Source organism: Battus philenor, unplaced genomic scaffold (assembly GCF_028537555.1).
Source record: "Battus philenor isolate CCGP_79_NKW_IND1 unplaced genomic scaffold, ilBatPhil1.0.hap1 SCAF_17, whole genome shotgun sequence".
Classification (NCBI taxonomy): domain Eukaryota; kingdom Metazoa; phylum Arthropoda; class Insecta; order Lepidoptera; family Papilionidae; genus Battus; species Battus philenor.
The window spans coordinates 3,929,046-3,956,070 of NW_027181679.1; the positions used below are offsets into that span (position 1 = coordinate 3,929,046).

Genomic DNA, 27,025 nt, shown 5'->3' on the forward strand with positions numbered 1-27,025 from the left:
TTAAAAAAACTATTACGATGATCATTGTAAAGGACTCGATTCTAAACCATTGAAATACGCTTACGCTGGATTTAAAAACTATACTGTCAAAGTCTCTAATAACCTGGCGTCGATATTATGGACTTCTCTTGTTAAACTGATTTTTTATAAAGATAAGAACAAATCGGTTTGTCGGCTTATATATAATAAATGATAACAAGTTGATGTAACCACAACTAGGTGCTCGTAATTTTATTTAAATAATGGAGCCCCCTGGTACGGGTTCTTCTAATAATGGATCGATGGGACCGCCCGGTATGCCTAATTTTCCTCCAATGCCTCCGCCACCCGGGTCTATGGGTCCGGGTAATATAACACCCTCGCAGATGGGCCCGACGGGGCAAATACCTCCTGTAAGTACGCAAAGTGGACCACCAAATATGCCTCCTGGATTGGGACCCCCTCCCGGTATGATGGGTATGGGACCTCCTGGATTAGGACCGACACCACCTGGTTTGGGTCCTCCAGGTATGGGCATGGGGCCTCCCATGGGTCCACCTGGGATGGGACCAAGGATGCCACCTGGTCTTATGCGCAGTGGGCCGAATATGAAAGGCATGAGCATGGATATGGGTCCACCGGGAATGGGGCCTCCTCCTAATATGGGACCACCAGGAATAGGTCCTTGGGAAGGTTCCGTTCCACCTGGTTGGGGGAGACAGAATCGATCGGATGGTCCACCTGGCTGGGATGAACATAATGATGAAGGTGAGGAGGAAGATGTTGAAGAAGAAGATTCAGGAACACAACAAAGTTCTGCAGCTTCATTGCCATCATTGTTAACAATGAAGATTGACACTCCTGAGGAATTTCGAAATAAACCAGTTGGTGTTGGTGGAGTTGTACTGCCCAAGGCCTTAGAAGAAGCCCTTGCTTACAAAGATCAAAGACAAGCAGCATTAGGTGATGAAGAGGGAAAAGACACTGGTAATTATGTATTTTTAACTACTAAAGTATAGGTTCCCAATGGGAAATGGGTTAACTAAAAAATAACGTTAGATTATAAATATTTTTTTTTATAATTTAAAATAAAGATATGCTTAAAATCACAGGTACACCTGATTAAATAATATTGAATAAATGTAATTATTTAAAGGTTACCTTTGATGGGTACAGTACTAGTGGATATTAAATATTTATTAGGCTTATTAGTGAATCTAAACCCTACTGTATTATGAATTACTCCATTGTATGTAAATATAAAAAAAAAACATTTTCTAGCCATCTATAATGTTTATGTTCATATTAACATGGTCCATGCCACAGCAATTTTGAATATTTTTCATTAAGGCTGCATGAGGCTTATACAACCCACACTCTAAAAATAAAAAAAGTTGTTTAAGATGTATGTTTTACACTTTTTCAATATTGCAAAGCTATACTTAGTGGAAAAAGCTATAAATTTTAATACACATTGCACATACATATATGTGAAGTGATCTGTAATCAATCCTCCAATTCATTCTTTTAAGAATCTTGTTTTTAAATGAGAACTGCAAATGGCCTGAACAAAAAGTGTAGCAGGGGTCGTACATGACCCACATGGCATGGAATGTGTTAAGGAATAAATAAACATTACACTTTAAAACATCTCTATATGTAAATCTGTCTGTACCCGATAGATTCAAAAACCATAGATCCGATAAAAATTGATTGATTGATTGCTGTGAAAATTTGGTAATTTTTTAGGTATATTCCCAGGAAGGTTTATAAAAATATGTTTTTATCAGCTTATGTTTGAGTTACCAAATCAGCTTTTGTTCAGATTTTTAATTAGATGCATAACAACAATGCATGAATTGGTACACCCAGTTAAATATAAAAAAAATTTTAGTTTACAATCATGAGTAAGTCATTGGAAATTGTTAGATAACATGATTTATGCAATCAAGCATGCCTCAATCAAAATATGGAAGCTGCATCTTTACAGGAAATTAAATTTTAATATGTGATTAACTATAGATAATATATAGTTGTATAAAATTAATATAATTGCCTATTTTATATAAGATGGCTTTGGAATCTTTTTTTAGTCAATGATAGTCCTTAAAAGAGAATTCTATGAGTTAGACAAGTTAGTTTACATGTATTACAACATCAAAAATCACACACAAAATTGTTTAAAATACAAATAAAGTTGGGGTAGAAATACAACAAAAATATATTCAAATACACTTTCTCTTTTAAATAGAATCAGAAACTATTGTAGAAGTACCACCTGCCCCAGTCATTAGTACTGAATATGATGCAGAAGAAGATGAAGGTGATTCTGATGATGAGAACATTCCAGAGGCTCCGTTACCACCTGTTATTTCCAAACAAGAGGTATGAAATTTTTTTATACAAAATGATTAAGAAATAGCAATCTTACAGCACCTTCTCGCGACCTTAACTATGTCACAGGTACACCCAGTAGTTCCTTTCCACTCTACCACACTTCTACCATCTCTTGGTCGCCATTCGAAAACATTTTGGCTTCAATGGCCAACGGTTGCATGAGTGATGTGCCCTACAAGATGAACAATTGTTCGAGTTATGTGGGTGATCTTGGTTGTTCTTTCGGTCTCCTCATTTCTGATTCGATCTCACAGCGAAATTCTGAGCATAGCCCTATCCATTGCTCTCCAAGTGACCTTAAGCCTTTTTATGAGGCCCATTCTTAGTGACCCTGCCTCGTATTTATATGTCATCATATGAGTTTATACTTTTTGCTAAAATCAGTTTATGAGTTGTGTGAGCTCTTAAGTTATCAGAGATGCACAATGGAATAATTAAAAATATTGAGTCTTGAGTATAGACAAGCTAGGCCAACAGGTGTTCTCCAATAAAAAAGAGTCAAACCTTAATCTTTAGTTAGTATCTGATAGTTTCTCAGAGGATTAATAGCATTTGTTATTACCATATTGTTTCTATTTTAGGGACAAGCTAATAAAGCAAGTAAAAATAAACGCAAAAAGAAGAAGAAGAAGGCTGCCAGACAGAAGAGACATGAAAATAAAAAGGATGAAGAACAGAAAAGTGAGCAACAGGATGGCGCCAAAAAGTCAAGTGATAAAGAAAATGAAAAAGAAGTTGAAATTGAGTTAGTATTTCACATAATTTTAAAATGTAAAACATTCCCTTGTAGTTGTTGCGAATGTTATTCCTGAAATCAACAACAATTAACTGTGAGCCTACTTACTCTACACTCTCTTCTCTCTCCTTGTGACATATTCCTCATCTGAGGATGATGACATAATGGAAGGTGCCACCGTATGACCTTATGACCTTCCCTCACAATTGTTAGCTACCTATATGGTACGATCAACTCTGGTATGATCTAATTAGACACTTGGGCTGTCTTCACATTCTCGTTTTTTTGATTTGAGATGATTTAAGATTGAGCAAAATATTTTTGTAAGTTTTACACAATTGTTTAAATTTTTATTTGAAAAAAAAAATTACTTTTTTGGCTGGGTGTTTTATATATTGAAATATCTATCAACATCATATGAAATATTGATGGTGACAGCAACTATTCTAAACAAATATTCAAATATTGTTGATGAATGTCATTTGTTTGTATGAGTTATTAATTTATTCCATGATTAAGCTGTTTTCTTTTATTGTTTTTATCTGGTAGCAAATTATTGTTCATGCAATTTATACCCATAACTGATTTAACTCATATCCTATGGATAATCACAATCTTAAACTAACATAGACACAATTGTTTACATATGCTATTTATACAAAATAAGTTATACAATTTCTAATTGCCTATTTTTCATCAGATATGTGCAGGAGAATATACAGTTCCATGAACTTGAGCCAATGTATCGTCAATTCCACCGTATTCTGGAAGCATTTAAAATCACAGAAAAAAAGGAGGATGTTAAGGAAGAGGCTGGTAAAGATACACCAAAGACCAGCTCTAAACCTTTGGAGAAAGTCCAAGACCAGTTTGCTGCGGATGAGGAAGCTGTAGAGGTAAAAATATATTTTAATCATTAAAATAATAGTATTTCTGTGGCCTAAAGGATAGTTCTTTGTTAATCTTCCAATAAAAAAAATATAAGGGACTTCAATCTTATTCCAGTTTTTATTAAATTAGTCTTTTTTGGCGTTCCTCTCATGTCATACACATGGTCACTTTAAATTATACTATGTGGATAAGAATATTAGGAACCAATAAAAATATAGTTGATATTTATTATATTATTTATTTGGTACACAGAAACATGCGGCGGACGAGAAAGAGCGTCTTTCGAAGCGAAAGTTAAAGAAACTGTCGCGTCTGTCGGTCGCGGAGCTGAAACAGTTGGTGTCTCGGCCGGACGTGGTGGAGATGTATGACGTGACGGCGCGCGATCCCAAGCTGCTCGTGCAGCTGAAGGCGCACCGGAACACCGTACAGGTTCCTCGACATTGGTGCTACAAGCGTAAGGTAAGGGATGAAATATTTTATATTTTTACTAACTCTTAAAATGTAGGTATTAAAATATCTTTGAGATACCACCTTCATTTACCAAAACGATTTATAAGGAGGTAATTGGTTTACAGAAAACTATCACCTCATTATGAATCGCTAGGTTGTAATCATATTCGCCAATCACATGTTTTCATGTAATCGAGATTAATGAACTGAATTACACTCCAAAATAATAGAACTTGTAATAATAAAACTTGCAGAAATAAGATTTAGCTAGTACTAACAAGGTCAACATTATTTTAATTTATGCCACAAATTCATGAGTTTTTTTTTACAAATTGATAGTTGCTAATTATATTTTTTTATAATTTCATTACAAAAAATATTCCGGTGATTCATCATAGCCTTTTAAACCTAACAGTGCAAATTATAATAAAATAAAATCGAAAAGGCTTCTCAATTCCATATCATTAATTATATATTTGAAATGTTAGTAATATTATTACAGCTCTTGGTTACTGTCTTCAGTCTATTTCATAAATATTCGTCATTACCTTTGAACTGCTGTTTGTTTTCACTACTTTTTTGATTATATCGTCAGCCCACCATCTCTATTAGATTTGTTAACATTTTCCTTTACTGGTGCACCAATCAACTTTGTTGCTGGTATGTTCCACCAAATGTCTTAATAATGTGACACATGCATCAGTTATATCATTTTCTTTTCATTGCTTGAATCTGTTTGCAGTATTTACAAGGAAAGAGAGGTATTGAGAAGCCACCATTTGATCTGCCTGATTTTATTAAAAAGACTGGCATTATGGAGATGCGCGCCTCTTTACAAGATAAGGAAGAAACTAAGACGTTGAAGGCCAAAATGCGCGAACGCACTCGTCCGAAATTGGGAAAAATTGATATTGATTACCAGAAGCTGCATGACGCCTTTTTCAAGTAAGAACATTGATTTTATTCTATATTTTCTAATAAGTTACACAGATGAATAGTATTTTTCGTTGCAATAAATTGTAGAACTAAAAAATTACGATAATAAAGAATTAAATTAGGTTATTTTCATAAAATTAAAATATTTTTTTTGGTGAAATTAAAACTACAATGAGAGTAAGATAGGAAATCAGATAAAACTTTTTGATTTCATGTTTTTGTTGAAGTTCTTTATATTTTTTATTAATTTAACGAAATATATATATCTGTAATTTCAATAGCTATAGGTTTTAGATATTTAACTTATTTTATTTCGGTTCAGTCCCTTCCGACATTTATTTTTTTCTCAATAAGATCAATAAAAAGTAAATGAATACTTTTTTATATTGATCTAATTGCTTTCCAGTTAAACACTGGTTTTGTGTGTCCTAATTACATACAGATTATGATAAAAGAAATCTTTTGCTGGATTATCTCTTATGGGTAAGTAATTAATAAATTAGCTTACGATCATAGATTGAAAATTTGGTTGCATGGTTACCTAAATTTGTATTGGTTTAGAGTGGAATTGTTTTGAAAAGAATTTTGCAAACGGGCGAATAAGATAAAAATCTACACTTCTTTTTTATTAAAATTAATTTTTCATTTATTAAATTTCCTAATTCAGCTGTCTCAATAATTTTATAAAATAATTGCTTTGGGCAAACATGCATCCTGATTAATATTTTATTTATATAATTTTTATACAATATTTAATTACAATATTGGCACTGGATTTCATTAAAAACATTTTCCGAATAATTATTATTTATCAACATCTTTCCAAAAAAAAGATTAAAAGGGCGCTCACTGTTTGTTCGAATAAATAGCGTGCAAATAGAGAAAAAGCGTGCGAACGAATTGTAAGAAGATTTACAGCAACTATAGCTAAATAAATATAATGCGACCACTTTAGGACACAAACGTCACAAATATGAGATTGATTAATTTTATTCACTGAATAAAGAAGTTTTGTTTGTTTATTATTACTATCTGGATATTCATAAGAAATAAAAACTCTTCTCGCATTACTTTATTTTTTGACTAAATTTACATATAATTTTAGATGGCAAACTAAACCACGTATGACTATCCATGGAGATCTTTACTATGAGGGCAAGGAGTTTGAGACTAGACTACGGGAGAAAAAACCTGGTGATCTGTCAGAAGAGTTGCGGACAGCTCTCGGTATGCCTGTTGGACCTGGATCACATAAGGTAAGGTGTGACTGTTTTATCAACGAAAAATGCACAACCTTAGAATATCTGGAGACATTGTAGTAAAGTTTTTCGCCATTATTGCTATTTTTGAAAAAAAAAAAATAATATTTAGGATATTTCGTTCAATTTCTATACCGTAATAGTGAGGTAGGTGGCAGTTTTCTGTTGTTTTTTCTTTGTTAAAAAAAAACGTGAATTTATATTTTAATAATAATGTAAAATGTTTTTCCAGGTTCCACCTCCTTGGTTGATTGCCCAGCAACGTTATGGACCTCCCCCATCGTACCCTAATCTTAAGATCCCGGGTCTCAATGCGCCAATACCCGAGGGCTGCGCCTTTGGGTACCATGCTGGTGGATGGGGTAAGCCACCTGTCGATGAAGCTGGTAAACCACTATACGGTGATGTCTTTGGACATCAAAGCAGTGGGCAAGACGTAAGTTTCATATTTAGAAATAATGTATTAAATAATTTTTTAGACTTATCTCTATAAGTAATAATATGCAAAATGGGTATTCTGAGCTTATTCTCCATATCTGCCAAACATAATTGTCATATGATACTTGAAGCCAAGTAATACTTTAATTTTGTTTGAATTACATTTATTTGAATTCGCCTTAAGTCCCGCCTTGCATAATTGATATCTTCAAGTCTTCAACATCATAAATATTGCCTTCCTCAAAACGTAATCTTATTTACACTATCAAAATCTTACAACGCCTTAAAAATAACGAATATAGCTTTATTGAAAATCATATGGCCCTATAAATTATTTGTATGTATTTGATTTCATAATAACTAAACCGCATTAAAATATATTTTAATTACAAAATAGGATAATAACACCATCAGGACCCTGTCCTTTTTGACAATTGCAGTATGATGTAAAGTTATGGGATAAACAAATTCCATAGTATTACGACAGCATTTCCATATGACACATTGTGACAAAATCGTAATTTTTATGACAGGACAATGAAGATCAAGATATTGACCGAACCATGTGGGGCGAGCTTGAATCTGAGTCTGAGGAAGAATCTGAAGAAGGTGAGTCAATGCAAACAAAACTACTATTAACCCATTTATAAAAGAAGTGTAAAAATGGTATAAAAGTCTAAAAAATAATTAATCAGCATTATTATTTAGTAATTAAAAGCAGTATGGTAATGTTTAAAATAGGGGAAAGCCATTTCAGAATTTTCACACCGATAAATTGTTTTCCTTCTTTGCTTTTAAGTTATGAAAAATTTCAACTACTAACAAAAAGAAAGCAATTTAACAGTTTTATAAGTGCTTATCAACATTGTTTAATATTGTTAGCATATACTATGCCATTAATACTTAAATATTTAGTTGCAATGCCAAACGCAGCCGCGTATATATACGCTTCGGTGATAGCGACCAAGAACATTGAGTGTATAAAAATGTTATAAGTTAAATAACGAAAATATTTCTTGTGCTTTTGTTGTAATTTGATGAAATTTGTAGAGGAGTCTGGATCGGAAGAAGAAGCTGGCCCAGGCGCAGCCGCGGCCGGCACGGCCACACCAGGCGAGGGGCTAGTCACACCGCTGGGCATCAGCTCTGTACCACCTGGGGTTGAAACGCCAGACACTATTGAGCTGCGCAAGAAGAAGCTCGATAGTGACGTCGAGGGGTAAGAACATTTCCATTTCTACAGTAACGCTTTGGGCTACATATAAAATATATAATTTCTTCAATAAGCAGCTGTGAAGTTTTTGGCCACTTGTTTACAGTAGGTCAGCATTCTCTTAGCTTACTCACAGACTGTCTACACTGACATTTTCATAATGTTAAAATTAATTGATTATTAAATAGTGCGTGTGAATGCCTCGTTGAATAAAGATATTTTGATTCAGACATAAAAATGGAAGTGAATTCACACAAATGTAAAAACTTATTTGATTATCTCTTTTGCAATGGCGAAATTTAAGTAATCCTGTCATATGTTTAATTATATATTATAAACTAGTTATATATCTCTTATTTGCAGCGGTGACACACCAGCCCTTTACCAAGTATTGCCGGAGAGACGCGTGGGGCTCACGTCGGGGATGATGGCTTCTACCCATGTGTACGACATAAACGCCGCGAATCCCGGTTTGTTGTTTTAAATTTTCACCCTTGTATATTTATTTATATATTTAATTACTTAAGGACCTCCAATGATTGATTCACATTTTATAATGACCAGATTTTTTTTATAATTCACTTTATAAAAAAAGACAAAATAGCAAAAAATATCTCATAATTTCAAAATTCTTTCATGGTAGTCAACATTTTTTACAATTAATACTGCTTTAGTAGTACAGATTATTGAAGAAAATAATAAAAATAACGATTAGAACTAATACTTTAAAAATAATAATAAATAATAGGTTTCTTACATCTGTATTGTACAATTTATGTATCAGGCAAGCGAACAGCAAGCGCGGCTGCTTCGGGAGGCGTGTCGGGCGCGGGAGAGGGCGGCGTGGAAGTAACGCTGGACCCGTCCGAACTGGAGCTGGAGCCCGAGGCGGTGGCGGCACGCTACGAACGACATCTGCGCGAGCAGCGACCGCGTCACAAGGAAGACCTGTCCGATATGCTTGCAGACCATGTTGCACGCCAAAAGGTAAGTAGCTTGCATTGTTTTTGATTTTAATTCTCATTCATCATCATTTAAGACGTAGCTCGTCCTCTAGACATAGGCCTCACCCATAGGTTTCCAAAAGTACTGGCTGGAAGCAGCCTGCAGCGCCATGACCATAAGGTCGTCCATAAACCATGTGGGAGGGGATGTTCTATGCTGCGCTTAACAAATTGTCGATTTTTTAGTTTATTAAATCTTTATAAAATAACCCGAAACACAATTACAACCCGAAACACATTACACAAATATTTATAAAATTGTGCAATTAGGTTTTACTGTCGAAGGTTTAGTAGTTTTTTTAGTTTTACAGTATGTAGGTATTTTTTAATAAAATTATTTTTCTTTTTACAGAACAAGAGGAAACGTCAACAGAATACAGATTCAAAACAAGCAAAGAAGTACAAGGAATTCAAATTCTAAACATGTTCATTTTGTGTTTAGAAATAGATTTTAATTTCATAAGTATAATGAGTTAATTGATAGAAATAAATAAAACTCCAAAAATGTTCTATGTTTTATTTATTTAACAATATTACCTATACCTATTTTAACAAAAATCTTATCTCTACGAAATCTTCGATTTCTAATCATCAAATTTTATAATTCTGCTAATTTTTTTTCTGGAAGTGACGAAGCAGTGCCATGGTTTTAGACATGTGCAGGGCCACCCTTCTATCTTATTGACACCACGTAACTAAAAGCAGGATTTTATCTTAAAAATGGTATGAAATAATCATTCAATATTTGCCTATGAGAAAAATCGATCACAATTATGGATAGTCCTCATCAATTTTCTAAGAGATATGTCCCGATGATTCCATTGCCGGATAAAGAGCACCACATCGTCACTTTGGGACCGTGAATTGGCTGCTGATGCTTCAATCGTGGGTTCTGTCCTTTGGCCGACCAATTACGACAGTTTTATTAATTGGGGCCTCCATTTAAATAAAAAAAGGCTTCGTTACTCCAAAAATATTGTTTATTATACGAAATTGCTGTAACATTTTATAACTTTATAACATTGTAACATTTGAATTTTAAAGGGATGAAATATGAGATCTTTCGACGTTATTTCAAGCACAATGGTCTAGGAGAGCCTTAGAGCAGCCGTTCTCTTGTGCACTACTGATAGGGGGATCTCGACGAGTTCAATGTTTTCATTTCATCCTTGGCCTTCGGCTAGGCACCAGCCGCAGGTTGTTTTTTGTTGAACTTTTTGAATTTTATTGAAAATCCAAATCTGCTACTGTGTAGTAGCAATTAAATCCCACAAAGGTACTTATTTTGTAACTCATATCACATTGCAGTAATTCACAAAACGTTAAACGATCATCACTGAGAAAATCCGCTTTTTTTACCTGACTTAAACTGTTGCCCAAATGGCATTTGCTGATCCGCGGGTGCGAGAGGGCAGAGCTTTGACGGCGCTCAGCCTATAACCTTTTCTAAGGTAGCGAAGCTCGAGGGCTACCCTAGGAAGCCCCGATTCGGGCTTATATATTACATAAATTCAACTGATTGAAAAACTGGTAAATTGTGTGTTATCTACAATCTGTACTCGGCTTGGATAATGAATAACAACCCAGGCCATTAGAGTGGAAGTACTTATATCACAACGAACGGTGGGAACATTACAAGGCAATATTAATGATATATAAAAAAAATTTTATTCCGAGAAAATTTTAACTCTTAACCAATAAATAATTTAAATCTATCGAAGTTGTAAACAAACATTTCGTTCTTAATTTGTTCTTATTAAAAATACATCGTAATGATAAGTATACAATTTCTCATTAAAATTCTTAGATCTTTAAGTAATAGCTACTAAAATATTTCATTCTATGCACAGCTTGGGGAAAGGATAGAAGTTTATAAGACTTTAGTCTTTTGTATGTATTTTATAACCCCTTGCAACACTTTCAATAAGATTGTCAAATAGTTGTAAAATTTATTTTGTGAACTTTTCTTATAAGAGTAAAATAAATTTATTTAGAAAATTTAAGTTTTTACTATATATTTTTAATTAAGATTAATTATTACTAAAATGGCACGAGTTTTAGTCGGAGTAAAAAGAGTTATTGATTATGCGGTCAAAGTAAGTCAAAAGTACAAAGGTTACTGCTGTTTCAAGTTCATCACTTATACTACTAATATAAACTAAAAGAAATATTTCATCATTTTATTAAATACAATCAGTAATCAAACTATAGTTAAAATTGGGGAAAATAATTATTAACCAACCTTGCGCACATGACGACAAGAATGTTTTTTATTTGGAGACTGTTTACTTGTAGAAATTAAGGAAATGCTAAATAATTATAACCTAAGTAATAACGAACATAAAAGCTATCTTCAACCTCGTTTATCTACTTTTAGCGACATACTTATAATCATAGTTTTTTTTTATACATTAAAAAAAGACTAAAAAGGGGGAACTCTGTAGATTCAATTATAATGACATTTATTATTACAGTAAATGAAACAGAAAAATAGGCAACTAATGTTGAACTAAAAAAGAATGTATTGTTTTATAAATTTTACTAAATAAGCTTGCAAATGGCCATTATTTTAAAGTTGGTAAATTGGTCAATATACTATTGGACTTGATTCTAACTACTAAAACTTTCTAGATTAATGGAACTTTCTAGATTTTAAATTACCAAAACTAGTTTCCTAAAATTGTGAATTTTTTTAAAACCTAGACATTTTAAAGAAAAATAATAGATTTTTGACTGGGAGATTAAGGGCTTCTAGATTGCTTAATTTATGTGTGATTTTTCACAATATTACATTAAATAAAACTTAGATCATTTAGGTGTTACACATAGAAGATCCAAAATCTTCAGTAATTGTGGTATTTAAAGAGATTGTGATAATTTATATAATATTCATTCTCTCCATACTTAGGATATAAAATTAGATATCTCAATAATACCAACTATAATGGAATTTAATGCATGAAATCTATCACCAGTTAAATATTAATCACATATACAATACTAATCTTTATTTTTTATTTTATTCTTTATTTTTTTTTCTTTTCTATTTACATTTAGAGCACAATTGATATTTAATACTTGATAATAAGAAATTTATGAATCTACTATTTTATTTTCACCAAGATTCGAGTTAAGCCAGATAAGACTGGTGTAGTGACAGAGGGAGTCAAACACTCTATGAATCCCTTTGATGAGATTGCAGTGGAAGAAGCCGTACGGATGAAAGAAAAGAAATTGGCCAGTGAAGTTATTGCAGTTTCATGTGGCCCAACTCAGTCGCAGGTAAAGAACTTTAACCAATAAAACTTTTAAAATGGTAAAAATTTTATCTAATTTAATTTTTAGGAAATTAAATTAATAATTTATATATCATATTAATAAATTATTATCTTATTAATAATAATTTATTAATAAGATATATGATTGAAAACAAAGTGATGTTTGACATAATAAATTTTAACCTTTTTACTGCTAGGTAAAATGCAAGAATGCATGAATAATTCGTAAATTGTTGTCTGCGTCTGCTTTTTTGTGCGAGAATTATTCAAAACATTGATTTCCTCCCTAACAATGGTTTAAAGTAGTTATGTAGTAAAAATTAAATAAACATATGTTATGAGCGTCGAGGATACGCGCATATCTAGGTCCAGGATTCGAAGAAAATATTTGTTGCTTTGGTAAACACATTTGCCGAAAAAATGTTCTTAAAATTTGGTCTTTCTTTGGTTTCTGAAGATAAGATAGAAGACTTATTTTTAATCCTGTCTATTTCTTTAATAAGTTATGATAATTCTATCATCACTACTTTTCTGTTCTTTCACCATCCTCAGAATCACTGGCCAAATCAACCTGTAAATTAATAACCCGTAACATGGTTATTTTTTTAAAATAATAAATTAAATAAAAAAATATCTTTTTATAAGTATAAAAACGGTAAAACGTGATTATACGTGAGACCATACCGACTTTTATTTTACACTGAGCAATAAAGAAACACTGAAACTCGTAGCGCTAAAGCATTGCTTCGTATTTTTCAAAACGAAATAACGCAGCGCTTTTGCGCCGCGTAGCAGTCAAACGATTAAAATATTTGAACTATCTCAAAACAGATATTCATGTAAAAAATTGATCCAGTTATTTTGTTCAATATGTAATGTAGAACAAAAAATAGATAGAGAATAATAATAATCTGAGGAATATATTTTTAAGAATATGTGGAAACGGATTACAACATAGTTTTAATTAAGAATTTTAATTTTCTCTTTAGGAAACTTTACGGACAGCTCTTGCAATGGGTGCCGATCGCGCAATCCATGTCGAAGTTGCAGGTGCTGAATATGAAACAATGCAACCAATACATGTAGCTAAAATTCTAGCCAAGCTTTCAAAAGATGAGAAAGCTGACATTGTTATAGTAGGAAAACAGGTATAAATTATTTTCATGTTGGTTAAACTTAGTAAAAAGCTGCTCTTATTAAATACAACTTATTTTTTTGCAGGCTATTGATGATGATTCCAATCAAACAGCTCAAATGACAGCAGCTTTGTTGGACTGGCCCCAAGGAACATTTGCCTCAAAGGTTGACTGTTTATTTTAGATAACCCCTACACTTGATAAGATTTACTAAGTCTTGTCTTGTAAAATTATACAGAGATTTGAAAAATGTTTACATGATGATATTGATAAGAATTTTTATAATAGTGTATATACATTTGTGTTATATTCCTTTTAATTCTTGTAAAGAATTTTATAATGTACAGACTTTTAATTGTCTGTATCAAAGGTATGTCTGCACACACTTCATTGAAAAATTTCAATGTAATAAGCTTATGTAAAAGTATTGTTTTTCTATTTTTTATGTATTTAAGCATGATTATAAAGAAACCTTTAATATTGTGTAAGATAATGTTCCTGTTGACCTATAAATAAAAATCTTTCTAGGTGGAAAAAACGGACAATGGTTTGACAATTACCCGAGAAATTGATGGTGGTTTAGAAACTATAAAGACCAAAGTTCCAGCCGTCATCAGCGCAGACCTGCGCCTCAATGAGCCCCGCTATGCAACTTTACCTAATATCATGGTATAATTTACTTTTCAATGTAAAAATATTTTTTGAGTTTTTTAGTGCTCACACCTATTCTTTACATTTTTCGTCCTTTCATATCATTGATTCTTTATTTATAAGAAAATAATAAAAATCTTAACATTGTGAAATTAACAGATTAATATCTTTCAGAAAGCAAAAAAGAAACCATTGAAGAAATTGACTGCAAAAGATTTAGGAGTTGATCTGACTCCCAGGATTAAAGTAATCTCTGTTGAGGATCCTCCAGTGAGGCAAGCTGGTTCCATCGTACCAGATGTGGATACTCTCGTAGCTAAACTTAAAGAGGGAGGGCATGTCTAAAAATACCAAATCCAACCAAATGATAACTGTTTATTATGCAACTTGTTAGTGTAAAAACTTTGTACATCATGTTTTATATGAAGTTAATAATTTGTAGTTTATTGTATAATGAGAAAAACATTTATTAAAGGATTTGTAAAACAAATTATTTTATTTGCATTATATTTATCTCTAATTTAAAGTAAATTTGCGTTTATTATTATGCAAAAAGAGTAGCTTTGTAAAATTAAGAAAATTAAAATCTGCTTTAAGTTTTAATAGTAAAGAATCATATATAAATTTTGAATGTTTGCTGTTATAGATTATAAAAATAACATTTTATCATTTGTTATATCCACACTACATTCGTACAAACAGTATTTACAGGTTTTTTTTTAAATAATGTAATTATGATTTGTTATAAATGGTATTGAAAACATTCGAATCACTGAGTGCTTTACAGCATTACTTTTAGGCTACTTACAACCTAAATTCATTTTTTTTTAAATAAGAACTACATTGAACTAATATTAATTACAGTCTCAAAATAGATGGAATGAAAGACTAGAGTCTATCAATTAATTTATTAAGTAATCAATAAAGGCCTTCTCCACTGTAAGGCTCATACCAGACTATTTTTCCTTCGAGGCACCCTGTGACCAGTAGATGATGTCGCGGACTGAACTTTGAGCTAACGACGAGGTCCTGATGTATGCCGAGGCTCTGGCCCACATCCACGAGAGGCACGGGGCCCCGGAAGTCCTGCACGCAGTGCGACAGTTCGCTGCAACTCCCATTCAGTGCTAAAAGATGCATGCCCCGACCGAATGGCGAGCAGACCAGACGACCGTCTGCTGAGAAGCACAGCTCCTGATTTGTTATAAAATCGTTTATTTAATGAATATATCCTAACGAGATAATCATGAGTCCTGGGAGTAGTGCAATGCAATTAGATACATGCATGCATAATAAAGTTATTTAATTTTTTTTTGTGGTAGAATAAAATGGTAATAAATAATAAGTAGTGGTAGTAAAAAGTATATCAGTAAAATTAAAGAAGCACAGTAGGTGTTTAAAGTGCGGACACTGATCTAAGCTAGTGTAAAGTTGGGGAAATTGATTGAAAATGATTGTACCTTAATAAAACCCCTGCCTTCGTTGGTCTCCTCGATATAGTACAGTAGACGATCTCTATTCTGGCGGATGTAGTGTTTGGTTGCGGTGTCGTCTTCAGACACCGGAGGCCCATGTCTAGGGAGCGGCGTTTGTCCGGAAGTTGAAGGCGTGGTGCTGGAAATGTAATTATTGATTACAATTCATTTAGTTATTCTCAAGATTAAAAGAATAGATTCACCATGACATGAATAAGTATTCAAAAGTATTCAAGGATTTTTTTCTTTTTTTTTTTTTAAATTTTAGTACTTCCATACTAATTTCATTTATGCCACTGGAACAGATTACCGTGACATCTTTCTGCCACACATTTCTATTATACATTCTTACACAATATTTTTACTTTATGTTTCTACTGTTCGAGTATAACTGGTTGTTAAAACAAGTACACTACATACCCAGTCAGAACAAGTTAAGTAGGTTGTAACTTATAAATTTGTTTCTAAGCTTTCTTCTTCGTCGCTTCCTCGCATATAATCACTATACTTTGTTACAAATCAGATCCCTTCCCGCAAATTTGTCACAATTTGGGCCGTTCGTAGGGACGGCGTATCCATATTAATTGTTACAAAATATTAGTCGAGTTTAAAACTCTAATAATCAGTACTATTGGTAACAATCAATTGAATTGCAAAAGGAAAAAAATGATCTAATTTCATAGTAATTGCACACAAATTACACACGATTTAGAGACGAGGAATAAATTCTATATAATATAATTTTATTTGTTGAATTCTATTTCTAAAATTTAGTTTTTTTTAATAATGGACAGTCTCGACATTTTCATTTAGCTTAATCTAAAAAATTTGCATACTTATCAAAAATAATTGTTATTGAAATAAAAACAAAAAAGTAATCTTGAAATTTGACGCAGTTTACAAGTCCATCAATGCATATTTTCTATTAAATAATATTTTCTAATTATTATTGTACAACTTCTGTGTATTGTACGTAAAACTTGCGAATAAAGGTGGTAGGAAGTGGAGAGCAGAGGGTAAGAGAGACCTGTCGGTAGCGCGCTGCAGCGGCATGAGGCGCGGGGCGGAGCGCGACCGCACGGGGGTCGCGGGTGGAGCGATGCCCGTGTTGATGCCCATGATGCGTTGCATGTTGAAGTTTCGGCCCACTTGCCCCCTGCCCCCACAACCACAACATTATTTGGTATAATATACTATATATATATATATATATATATATATATATATGGTATAATAATACAATGTAACTTAACCAAATATGAGATAGAAGAAAAATTTACTATTATTTTTTATAATAATTCTCTTAGAAAGAAGTAACTTACATCTGCCACTCTCATACTTTAGTACTACCAAAACCGCTGTACCGCACGTCAGCGAGCGGCGAGACGAGGGGGAGGATTAGCTGTTTTTCATTGGCTCCCAACTCACCGCGCATTCCTAAGCGGTACAGAGGTTTACGGTAGCACTATAGCGTAACATTGTTACTTAGCCTATTTTTTAATAAAAGTCGGAAAATCTTTTACCTGATATGCATTTCCTGTACCATCCTATGCTGTTTTATTGTAATTGAAGCTTCCCAAACGTCATTCTGTATGCTCGGAAGCCCCTAAAAATTAAGTTTAAAACACATATACAGACGAAATCAGTGCATATATAAGAAATTAATCGTTAAATGTGGTGCACGATCAGAAGAAGAATTCAGGAACTACCCATTCAGCAATATTTTTCACATTTTGATTAAGACATGAGAATCAAGAAAAAAAATTTTTTTTTTTAGGTAATCATTAAAATAATTACTTGTTTTATCCTATACAAACCACAGAGTAAATTAAAACATATCAATCTCTCTATCTATTTAATATTTAATGGCAAACAAAACAAAACAAAAAAAATTAGGATGTAATCAGACAAGTGGTACAGTTAAAACGTAATTACATTATTACTAAAGTCTTGCAGTATATGGAATAGATAACCTGTAAGCAGTCACTTTAAATTACGTTTTATATATTAACATTATTATCCAGGATTATTATGTCAGCCTGTAGACGTTCACTGCAGGGTATGACTATGCCTTCGGTCCTCCTTGTGAAGGGGCCTAACCCAAGCTCAATAAGCTACGGTCACAATAGCAGCAAGCTAATAAATAATATATATGTTTCTAAGTACCCGTCCCAGTCTGGAAGTAGCTGCCGATGCCGCTGGCGCTGGAGGCGTTGGTTCAGTGCGCGAGCCGCTTCCACTGGTCGACTCCGTCTCTTCATTATCGGCCTCTCTTTGACTTGTACCTTCAGCTCTAGTACTGCACAAATACATTTTAGGATTATATTAAAGAAATTAAATTATTTCAGCATATTTGAAAAGTTATCGCATTAAAAGCATTATTACATTTCTTTACATATGTCGTCTTTTATTATATCGAAGATCTTAAAGTCCCAAGTTAAGTCCATCCCAAGACCTGATATTAAAGTTGTGACTTGTACCTGGAGCAGAGTCAAACTAGGTCTAGCTTTGAGAAAAAAAGTCAATCGTCGAATCCGTCTCAGGTGGTCAGCGCTCGGGAATACATATAGCATCTTCCCGGCAAATATCCTTCAATGCATTGAGACGAAAGTCTTCGACCAATGTATGGTACCAGTGTTCACTTAAAACAGTGAAAGGTAGAATCTCATTTCGGTTCTTATTGGAAAACTACCACTAAACTAGATACAGAAAAAGCTACTGTCGGGATTTCCCTACGAGATCGAATCAGTAACTAGGATTTTGGCTTGTCAGTCACATTGTTAGTAGCTTTGTACATGTAAGCATGGGCGGAATACCTGGTTCGTACTGCATGTGGGCGCAACGTGCGGAATGCCAGGTGGCGCGGAAATCGACGAGCTCGGCGCGGCAGCGAACGACGCGGGACCACAGGGGCGGAATCCCGCGTCGACTTATCCGACACCGGCTCGCTCGGTTGAATGTCATGGATGCAGGACCACTGTGCATTAAAACAATTATACAAAAGCTTACGACATTTAACTTTTTTGCTACTAGTAAACTATACACCATCATATACTGATATGATATTTTACAGACACAAAATCTTTAAAGAGAGTGAAAGTATAATCCAAGGGTGGCCAAGCTCCTTGCTCCATTTTAAATTTATTGCGAGCCACAATTTTTACAAAAATCATATTTATTGAAATTATTTAAACAATAGTTCAAAATATATGTATTGAAGTTAGATACAATGGCACTTATATATGTGTATATAACAACACTCCTAATAATACTTAAGATGCCGATCAGTTAATTATGATCTGTATTTGGATTTCGCTAATTTTATGGTAGAGTAATAATAATAATTATTCACACCAGTAATTTGTTTCAATTTCCCAGGAGCTGTCAATCGGAGCCAAAAATAATTGTTCAAAGAGCGGCATACGGCTCGCGAGTCGCAGTTTGGCCACCCCTGGTATAACCCATTTGTCACCATAAACCTTAAAAGATTTTGCACCTATTTCAAATAGCCTTATATAAAATGATAATTGAAACTATTGGAATGCGACTGGCCAATAACTTATGACAGTACTAAGTCTGCAGTAACAGATAGTTTACAGTATATATTTTAATATGTAGTAATCTAAGTTTAGAAAATGGTTTTTTAACTACTTTACATTATGATATTTCTAAATGCATTAGTTTTTAAATAGCGTGTGCCACACATTCATTAACAGAAAATTAGCTACATATTTACTATTTTATCATACATCTATTTCCAATGAATCTGTAGTCTCCTAATATAGGCACCTACACTGGCTGCAGCGCTTAATTAAAGTGGGTACATAATTCCCATCCTTGTCACGGAAGTGCTAGCCGTCTCTTTTAATAGACACAAACACAACAATAAGTTTTAAGAGTCACATAAATATGAAAGGAGTCTACTTGTAAAGTTTAATATAACACTTAAGCAACAGGATTTATTTTATCTGTCGCCCAAAATTGCATATTTGTATCAGTGAATATTTTTTTTACAATGCGATACATATAAATATAATATGCCAGGGATGGAAAAGCTACTTGACAGCACAAGACATATTTTCAAAATTTGTAATTTTTAGCGAGCCGCGTTTAAATAAGTATTTGAAAGGTATGCAAAAATATACAAAAAATTACATAAATCATATTTTTTGATATCATTAAATAAAAGTATCGAATATTTTTAATGAATTCAAATATTAAAAAGTAAATATAATTGTTTTACTTATCCTGATAATTATTTAAAATATCGTAAATAGCTGTTGCCTTTGGTTACCTCTGTATTGAGACAGACTATTTCAGACACTGGTTAGTCAATACTGATTAGTGTTTGATTTTTCCGACACATTTTTTAAATTAATAAAAAAATCAAAAGGTAACTCTAGATACATTTATCCGGCCGGCTCGCAAGCCGCAAATTGGCCATCATTGGGAAAATAATATGGGGCTACAGTAGATCTTTTACCCAGAATACATTAGTAGCGATGAGTTTTGAAAACAAAAATAAATTCCATATTAGACTGTTAACTTTACCTATAAAATTAAACACTGGTTATCTACTGCAAGAAAGAATTATAAGAAATGACTCTTTGTTTTAACTGTACCTCTGAGTGGTCTCCGTGGCTGATATTTCTACTTAAGGCACACCAGCCCTGTGGATGAATCTGTAAAAATTGTATATTGTGAATACAAACTATATATAAATAGTAGTACTGGAGGTAGAAAAACATAGATTTTAAGAAATTATACCTGTGTACTAATACACTGTGCATGCAAGAATTTTCATTTTTAATATCTGACTAAATATATACTATTATTAGGTTTAACATATTACATTTCTTACATACTGCATAGCTATTTTTATGCTCAATTACAATGATGTGTAATTAAACCAAATTTTGGAAATAATTTACTACAAATTAATTTTTAATGTGTAAAAATGTAAAAATATGCAAATAGTTGTACAAAAACTTTATAATTTTGGAGACTTTAATAAAAGAAAATTAAGTAGTTTCTTTTAATTAAAATATAACTGTTACAAAGGTTAAAAAATTTCTTTTACAAGATTAGATTATATAGAGTAGTAGTAGTAGTTACCAGTTTTAATAAGCTCATGGTTAAGTATTTACGGTGAAGCATGACCTCTTCTAGTCCCTGTTTATTTCTTTTTCACAGATTCAGGGGTATTAAAAACTAAACCATGATTCAAAACTCATTTGGTGCACTATTAACATGGTATCAAAAGCGATTAAGATGTATGTGATTGCAAACAATAGAAATATTATTGAAAGCATTCTTTTTATAACAAAAATATAATAACCTGCAAAGCACTGACGACTTTGGCGTCATTACCCTCGGGGAAGTCGGAGATGAGCTCCACTCGGTTCTCGCGCCGCTCCTCATCAAATAGGTGGTCGTACATTGCTGCGATCGGGAGCAGCTGCTGGCTCATCTGCATTAGCCTGTACAGGTTTGGCTGTACGAGACATACTTATATAAAGTACTGAATGTTTTACCAATTTGGTTGATTTCTAAGTCAAATTTATGTGTAGTAAACAACCTCAAATCAAGGACAACAGTATAAATTTTAATAGACAAAATAATAACTAAAATGTAAGAGCTATTCATATTACTAATTATAAATTAAGTTACCTTACCTTAAATCCATGTAAATCTCTTGCTAATGTGGACAAATTTAAATTGTGTATGATAACAAGGAGTCCACCTGTTGTGCACATGACCATTTGCTTTGCATCTGGTGATAGTCTACACCTCATTAAGTCAGCTGCATGGAAAACTCTGTGATGAACCACATTATATTCCGTGTATGAATTTATGTCCCAAGTATATATACTACCATCTAGACCAGACGTGACTAGTAGCTTATCCTTAACTGAGAACTCTATATTTTTCACCCAGTTGGAATGTCCAAGGAGTGAACTGATCTTCTTTCTCAAATTCCTAATATCCCAAAGTGCTATGGTCGCATCATCAGAACATGTTGCAAACATTCTACCATCTAAAAACCTGAAACAATTTGTTGTTTTGTCAATTTTGTACCTCTTAAAAGAATTATTGAAGTGAGAGATTAATTTGTCTCTCAGGTTCACCATGAATAACACCAAATTTTATATAAATTTTCCATTTAATCAACCAATCAATATCTAATGATAATATTTAGATATATGGATTTTTGATGCAAAATCAAATAAATGAGTTGCTTGAAGAATTGCTTGTCCAGGTCCAATCAATGCCATTGAGGATGAAAGGTTCTCTAAAGGAAACCAAGAACTACTAAATGCAGCATAAGCTCCCCATTATAAGGACTGTGAAGTTGTTAGATGGAGGCAGCACAAGACCAGTTATTGTGGTGATTTTAGGAGGCCTTATGACTGGCAATGGGCATCTATCAGCTGATTGAATAAATGTGAATTTTAAAATGTGCTAGTGAATATGGTAAACTCACCAATATATGTGTGTGAGCATGAAATTGGAAATATATCCATTATGTTATATAATGGATATATTTCCAATAACATGACATTTCATAATATTTGGTATAAAAAAGATAACAAAAGGTGATAAAAAATTGTGAACCTTACAGACATATCACTATTCTCTCTATGTACACCAATGTCTGTTGATTTTTTAAATCATTTCCTTTTTTACAAAGATCTTGATTGAAAACAAATATTTGTTCACATTCCAACTTACTTGACACAGTTAACACAGTCCGAATGTGCTCCATTAACTGAATGAATCCTTCGATGTGTGAGTGGGTCAAATATTTGGATGGATTTTTTTTCACATGCTGCCACTAACAGAGACCTAAAATAAATTAGATCTATATATTATATACTATCTAAGTATTTTGCTTGTTATATCAATATTTTACTTTTAAATGAATATGTACACATTATATTATATACATTTTATATACATTATATACATTTAATAATATTCCTACAACCAAAAAGATATTTATCACCTACTACCCCCATTCCAAATAGCATACACATTTTTATACAATATCTCTACTAGAAATTTAAACAAATTTCTTCGTCGAAATTCAGCAATATTTCTATTGCAAATTATAGGTTTAAACGCTTATATTATTTCTTATAATTATAACCAGTTGCTATGTTAATAGTTACATATTATCATTTCAGCAAACAATATTAATTATGAATCTGTTTATTGTCTATTTAAAGTTACTTCTTACCCTTCTGGAGAGAACTCAAGGTTGAACACCCCTCCGGTAGGGACGTCATTGGCCTGTTCAGAGTCCCAGGAAGCAATGGGTTTCATGCCACAATAAAGACTTTTCGCTAATGCATTCTCAGTACCAACAGGGTTTTGAAATCCAGTCTCTCTTCTTAGTAGACGATAAGGACTGAAAGCTGAATTTCTAGCCATGAAAGTCGAAGTATAACTAAATGGGTCCATTTTTATTTAATAATGAAACGTTAAGGTTAAAAATGAAATTTATTGTTTAAGTACTCCACATAACGACTATAAATAAATGCTGTTTGATCATTATCAAAACCTTGGCATTACATTTTTCTCTTTTAGTACAAAATTAGTAAACGTAAAAAGTATACACAGATGATAAGCATACCCATATGCGGAAATTCTTTTCGTTGAAAACTACTCTGTGATACGCAACACCAAACATAAAAAATAAGAAACCTTTTCGCCTATGTATAAAAATATATGTATAAAAATTGATAAAGATTTGCAAATAATTTACAAATAAATGTTTAATATTAACACTGTTTTTGTGATTATTAAACATTTGAAAAAAATATTTAGTATTCACACATTTTAATATTTCATTGAATAATTGTAAAATATTGTAATTTCATTATTTCATATTTTCTCGGGTAAACAAATTTTCAATTTTATTGAATATTAAAAATACCAAAATGAACCATACCTGTGTAGGCAATTGAAAAAAAATGTGTCTGTTATCTTATTAATTTGTTGTGAACCGTGTGTTTGACACCTGTCAGTTTGACAATATTAATTCAGTTGCATTGCGTGTTGTGTTTTAAAATGAATTAATGAGATTCAAATACTCAATTCATATTGAACGGACTAATATTAAAATGAACTCAACTTCTTTACAAAATAGTTATAACAAAATGGACATTTCTAAAGAAGTAAGTAAAAAACATGATTTGAGCGTCTTAAATCAGCTCGCAGATTTTGAAAAGTTACGTATATCGGCATTAACAAAAGCAGCTGAAATAAGTCCGTTTGTAAATGAAGTAACAATAGGGCCTAAAAGTCCAGATAAGAGATTAAGTGTAAAAGAAAATATACCTGTTAAAACCGAAGAAAAGGATGTAAGTTTATTAGAAGATAAAATTGGCGAAGACCTTCGGCACACTCTCTTGTTAAAAGAATATGAACTGAAAATACAGACGAAATCTGGAGAAATGTATAAAAATTTAGTTAAAAGGATGATAATAAATCACACTGAAACTATGCTAAATTTTCAAAAAAAGCAGAATGATGAATGTCAGCGTAGAGCTTTAGAATTACAAGCACGAAATCTACAAATGTTAAAGCAGTTAAGAGAAAATGACAACATGTCTGTGTTGGACAAAGCTAAGCTGGAAGAAAATACATATCAAATCAAAAATAAAAAGACTATAGAAAACATGTATAGAATATTAGAGGAACAAAACAAAGCTGCTAGTAGATTTGCTTCTGTGACGGATAGCCATACAAAGATTTGTATTTGTTATAATGAAATAAACAATATTTTGAATTCTGATCCCCTTGCTAAAACTGTATTTGGTAAATATGAGTTATCTGTCAAAACAGTTCTTGAGAATATTAATATTATTATGGAATTTTGTAAAACTGGAGCCATTACTGACAAAGAAGTAAAACAGGCTGAAATATATTCTCTTAACATAGAAAATATCCATAAGAAAATTATGGAAGACTTGAGTGAGTTGCAAAAACAAGAGGTGCTAAGAAAGCAAAAGGAAGAAGAAAATAAAGCCCTCATGGAAAAGAAAATCAAAGAAGAACAAGCATCTGTAGATATTGGGAAACAAATTACAAAACAAGTAAATAAAAGCACACCAATCTTTTATTCATGCAAAAACTATGCTTACTATGAAGAACTAAAGGATTATTTGACTGCATATGAAAATTATTATAAACCTCTGTTAGAAGATACGAATTTAAAAAAGTTTCGTTTTGATTGCCAAAAAGCTGTGAATACTCCAGTAAATGCTTTGTCATCTGTTAGTGGAACACATATTCGAGATAAATATGATAAATTATCAAAGTTACTCAGAGGTGAGGGTGTACAAGTGTTAGACATAATTGTGCAGGCGACACAGCATCCACAAGGGTTACATTATTGTACTGCTCTTTTAGCTAAGAAAATAGTGAGACAAGGAGATCTGTTAGTTTCAAGTAAACCAGAGGCCGCTTTTCCACTTGCTGCTGTTGTAGTAGCACTGTGGTCACAGTTTCCAGAATTTGGAAAACTTCTAGAAGCTAATTTTCATAGACAATGCCCTTACTTGGTACCAATGTTGTTACCACAAAAGGAAGGGCAGTCTGAGAAGGATTTCTATTTATCACGAGGTTACACTTACAGTGAGGATGGCACAGTAGAGAAACAGGACAAGTTTCTAAAACGAATGTCAGGTATATTTAGACTTTGCTGTGCAATTTGGATAGCAAAAACTCCTAAGTTTATTAATGCAACAAACCCACATGGCTTAGCCAATGGCTGGAAGTGGCTAGCATCATTTATCAATCTTAAACCAGAGCCAGATATTTGTGCTACTCTTCTACACGATTTCTTTTCTGTCTGTGGTTCTGAATTTTATAAGTACTATAAGAAACAGTTTATTAAGATTATAAGATTAATTAGCACAGATTACTTAAAGATTCTGGATGAGATTGATGAAGGTGGACCAAAGACCAGGCTAGAGGTATACCTTCAAAATGTTTTAAAAACCAGCACCATACCTCCACCTAGTGGACTTTTACCACATAATAGTTGGTAGAATAACATTTGATTTTATTTTTCTAATATGACATTTTAATATTTTATAATATCATATCGTTTTGACACATTGATAAAAGTGTAATTTTAGATTAATACATGCTTGTTTTAATTATGTAATTTAATCAATTAAGATTGTAATTGGTAAAAAAATACAATAACTTGAAAGCTATATTTATTTATTATATTGATGGCTTAGTGCTAAAACCTTGTTAAGTAAATTCTACAGACACCAAAAAATAATCAATGTTAGACCTGTAAAAATTACTTATAGCTTGTGATACTTAAGTACCTCCAAGTTTTCTTGTACTTCAATGAACAGTTTCCGTTATTTAGCGCAGTGCTGAGAACGAGCCACCTACTCGAGACTCCGGACGACGCGACGACGATTCACTTATAGCCCAATTTGAAGCTTCACCAGCGATGTCGGCTCATAAACCACAGCAGACACGATATTTTTGAGATTTAGATAAAAACAATGCTGGAATTTGTTCTGCGACTTTAAATAGCGCTAAACCTTTTCGACCTCAGTCGATTTTTTCCTACCCATGCGCCCTTGAGTCGGAATGCGAAACGAATTCTATTCTTGTGGGCTCGAGACGAGATTCGTGGAGGAATTTACGAACGTCGCTATGTAAAAGAGGTTTTAGGCTAAGCACCATCTTATTTACTGCTGGCTCCAATCCGCGGGTACTGCAAAAACCTTTAGGGCAGCATCAGGAAGATAGTGTTTAATTTTAATCCCTGTGAAACGCGACCTGCATTAAGAAAGTTTTAAGAGTTTGAGTAAAAATGTCAAATAGTCTATTCAAGTTATATATTTCACCGTACAGGGTTGTTGCTGCGTTTTAATGTCGCTTAGGCGGATGCTACATTGAGTCGAGCAAGAGCGCTCAAGAGAGCATCTCGAGTTTTACTGCTACTTACCATTCTAATTCATGTATAATAGTACATAAGTCATAAATTGGGTCAGTTGAAAGCAAAGTCCTAAAAACGTCTTTTATATAAAACAAGAATTAATCTGGATAACGTATGGTACGTCTTACAGACCGCATGATCCATCCTTGTCAGCTGGACGGTGTGTTTACTGGCTCAGATTATCCTCGTGTTTATGGTAGTTGC

General features: G+C 32.9%; 4 protein-coding genes and 1 pseudogene across 5 annotated transcripts; 3 read left to right on the top strand and 2 right to left on the bottom strand.

Annotated features, from left to right (window-relative positions):
• Positions 1 to 103: 103 nt before the first annotated feature.
• On the top strand, positions 104 to 9,797 carry Sf3b2 (splicing factor 3b subunit 2). Its single transcript, XM_068762795.1, has 13 exons — positions 104 to 966; positions 2,231 to 2,364; positions 2,958 to 3,121; positions 3,813 to 4,008; positions 4,256 to 4,465; positions 5,199 to 5,401; positions 6,498 to 6,648; positions 6,884 to 7,087; positions 7,623 to 7,698; positions 8,140 to 8,308; positions 8,666 to 8,772; positions 9,087 to 9,289; positions 9,659 to 9,797. The coding sequence occupies exons 1-13, from the start codon at positions 243 to 245 to the stop codon at positions 9,725 to 9,727; spliced, it is 2,610 nt and encodes an 869-aa protein (XP_068618896.1). The 5' UTR covers positions 104 to 242; the 3' UTR covers positions 9,728 to 9,797.
• A 1,419-nt stretch (positions 9,798 to 11,216) lies between these two features.
• Positions 11,217 to 14,848, top strand: Etfb (Electron transfer flavoprotein beta subunit). Its single transcript, XM_068763001.1, has 6 exons — positions 11,217 to 11,402; positions 12,430 to 12,588; positions 13,574 to 13,732; positions 13,806 to 13,886; positions 14,249 to 14,389; positions 14,546 to 14,848. Exons 1-6 carry the CDS (start codon positions 11,352 to 11,354, stop codon positions 14,714 to 14,716), a joined length of 762 nt encoding a protein of 253 aa, XP_068619102.1. The 5' UTR covers positions 11,217 to 11,351; the 3' UTR covers positions 14,717 to 14,848.
• LOC137919804 (DDB1- and CUL4-associated factor 10 homolog) lies at positions 14,845 to 23,462 on the bottom strand. Of its 2 annotated transcripts, XM_068762999.1 has the most exons (11): positions 23,087 to 23,462; positions 22,579 to 22,692; positions 21,522 to 21,891; positions 21,185 to 21,340; positions 20,469 to 20,528; positions 18,663 to 18,823; positions 18,013 to 18,145; positions 17,370 to 17,452; positions 16,874 to 17,002; positions 15,832 to 15,985; positions 14,845 to 15,565 (listed from the first exon to the last, which is right to left on the bottom strand). In XM_068762999.1, exons 1-11 carry the CDS (start codon positions 23,308 to 23,310, stop codon positions 15,290 to 15,292), a joined length of 1,860 nt encoding a protein of 619 aa, XP_068619100.1. In that variant the 5' UTR covers positions 23,311 to 23,462; the 3' UTR covers positions 14,845 to 15,289. The 2 variants fall into 2 exon arrangements, with proteins under 2 accessions (XP_068619100.1, XP_068619101.1); XM_068763000.1 differs by lacking the exon at positions 16,874 to 17,002.
• Positions 19,614 to 19,721, bottom strand: LOC137920111 (U6atac minor spliceosomal RNA; annotated as a pseudogene).
• Positions 23,463 to 23,900: 438 nt separating the features above from the next.
• Gle1 (nucleoporin GLE1) lies at positions 23,901 to 26,069 on the top strand. Its single transcript, XM_068763067.1, has one exon. It carries the CDS (start codon positions 23,928 to 23,930, stop codon positions 25,902 to 25,904), a length of 1,977 nt encoding a protein of 658 aa, XP_068619168.1. The 5' UTR covers positions 23,901 to 23,927; the 3' UTR covers positions 25,905 to 26,069.
• The last annotated feature ends 956 nt before the right edge of the window (positions 26,070 to 27,025 follow it).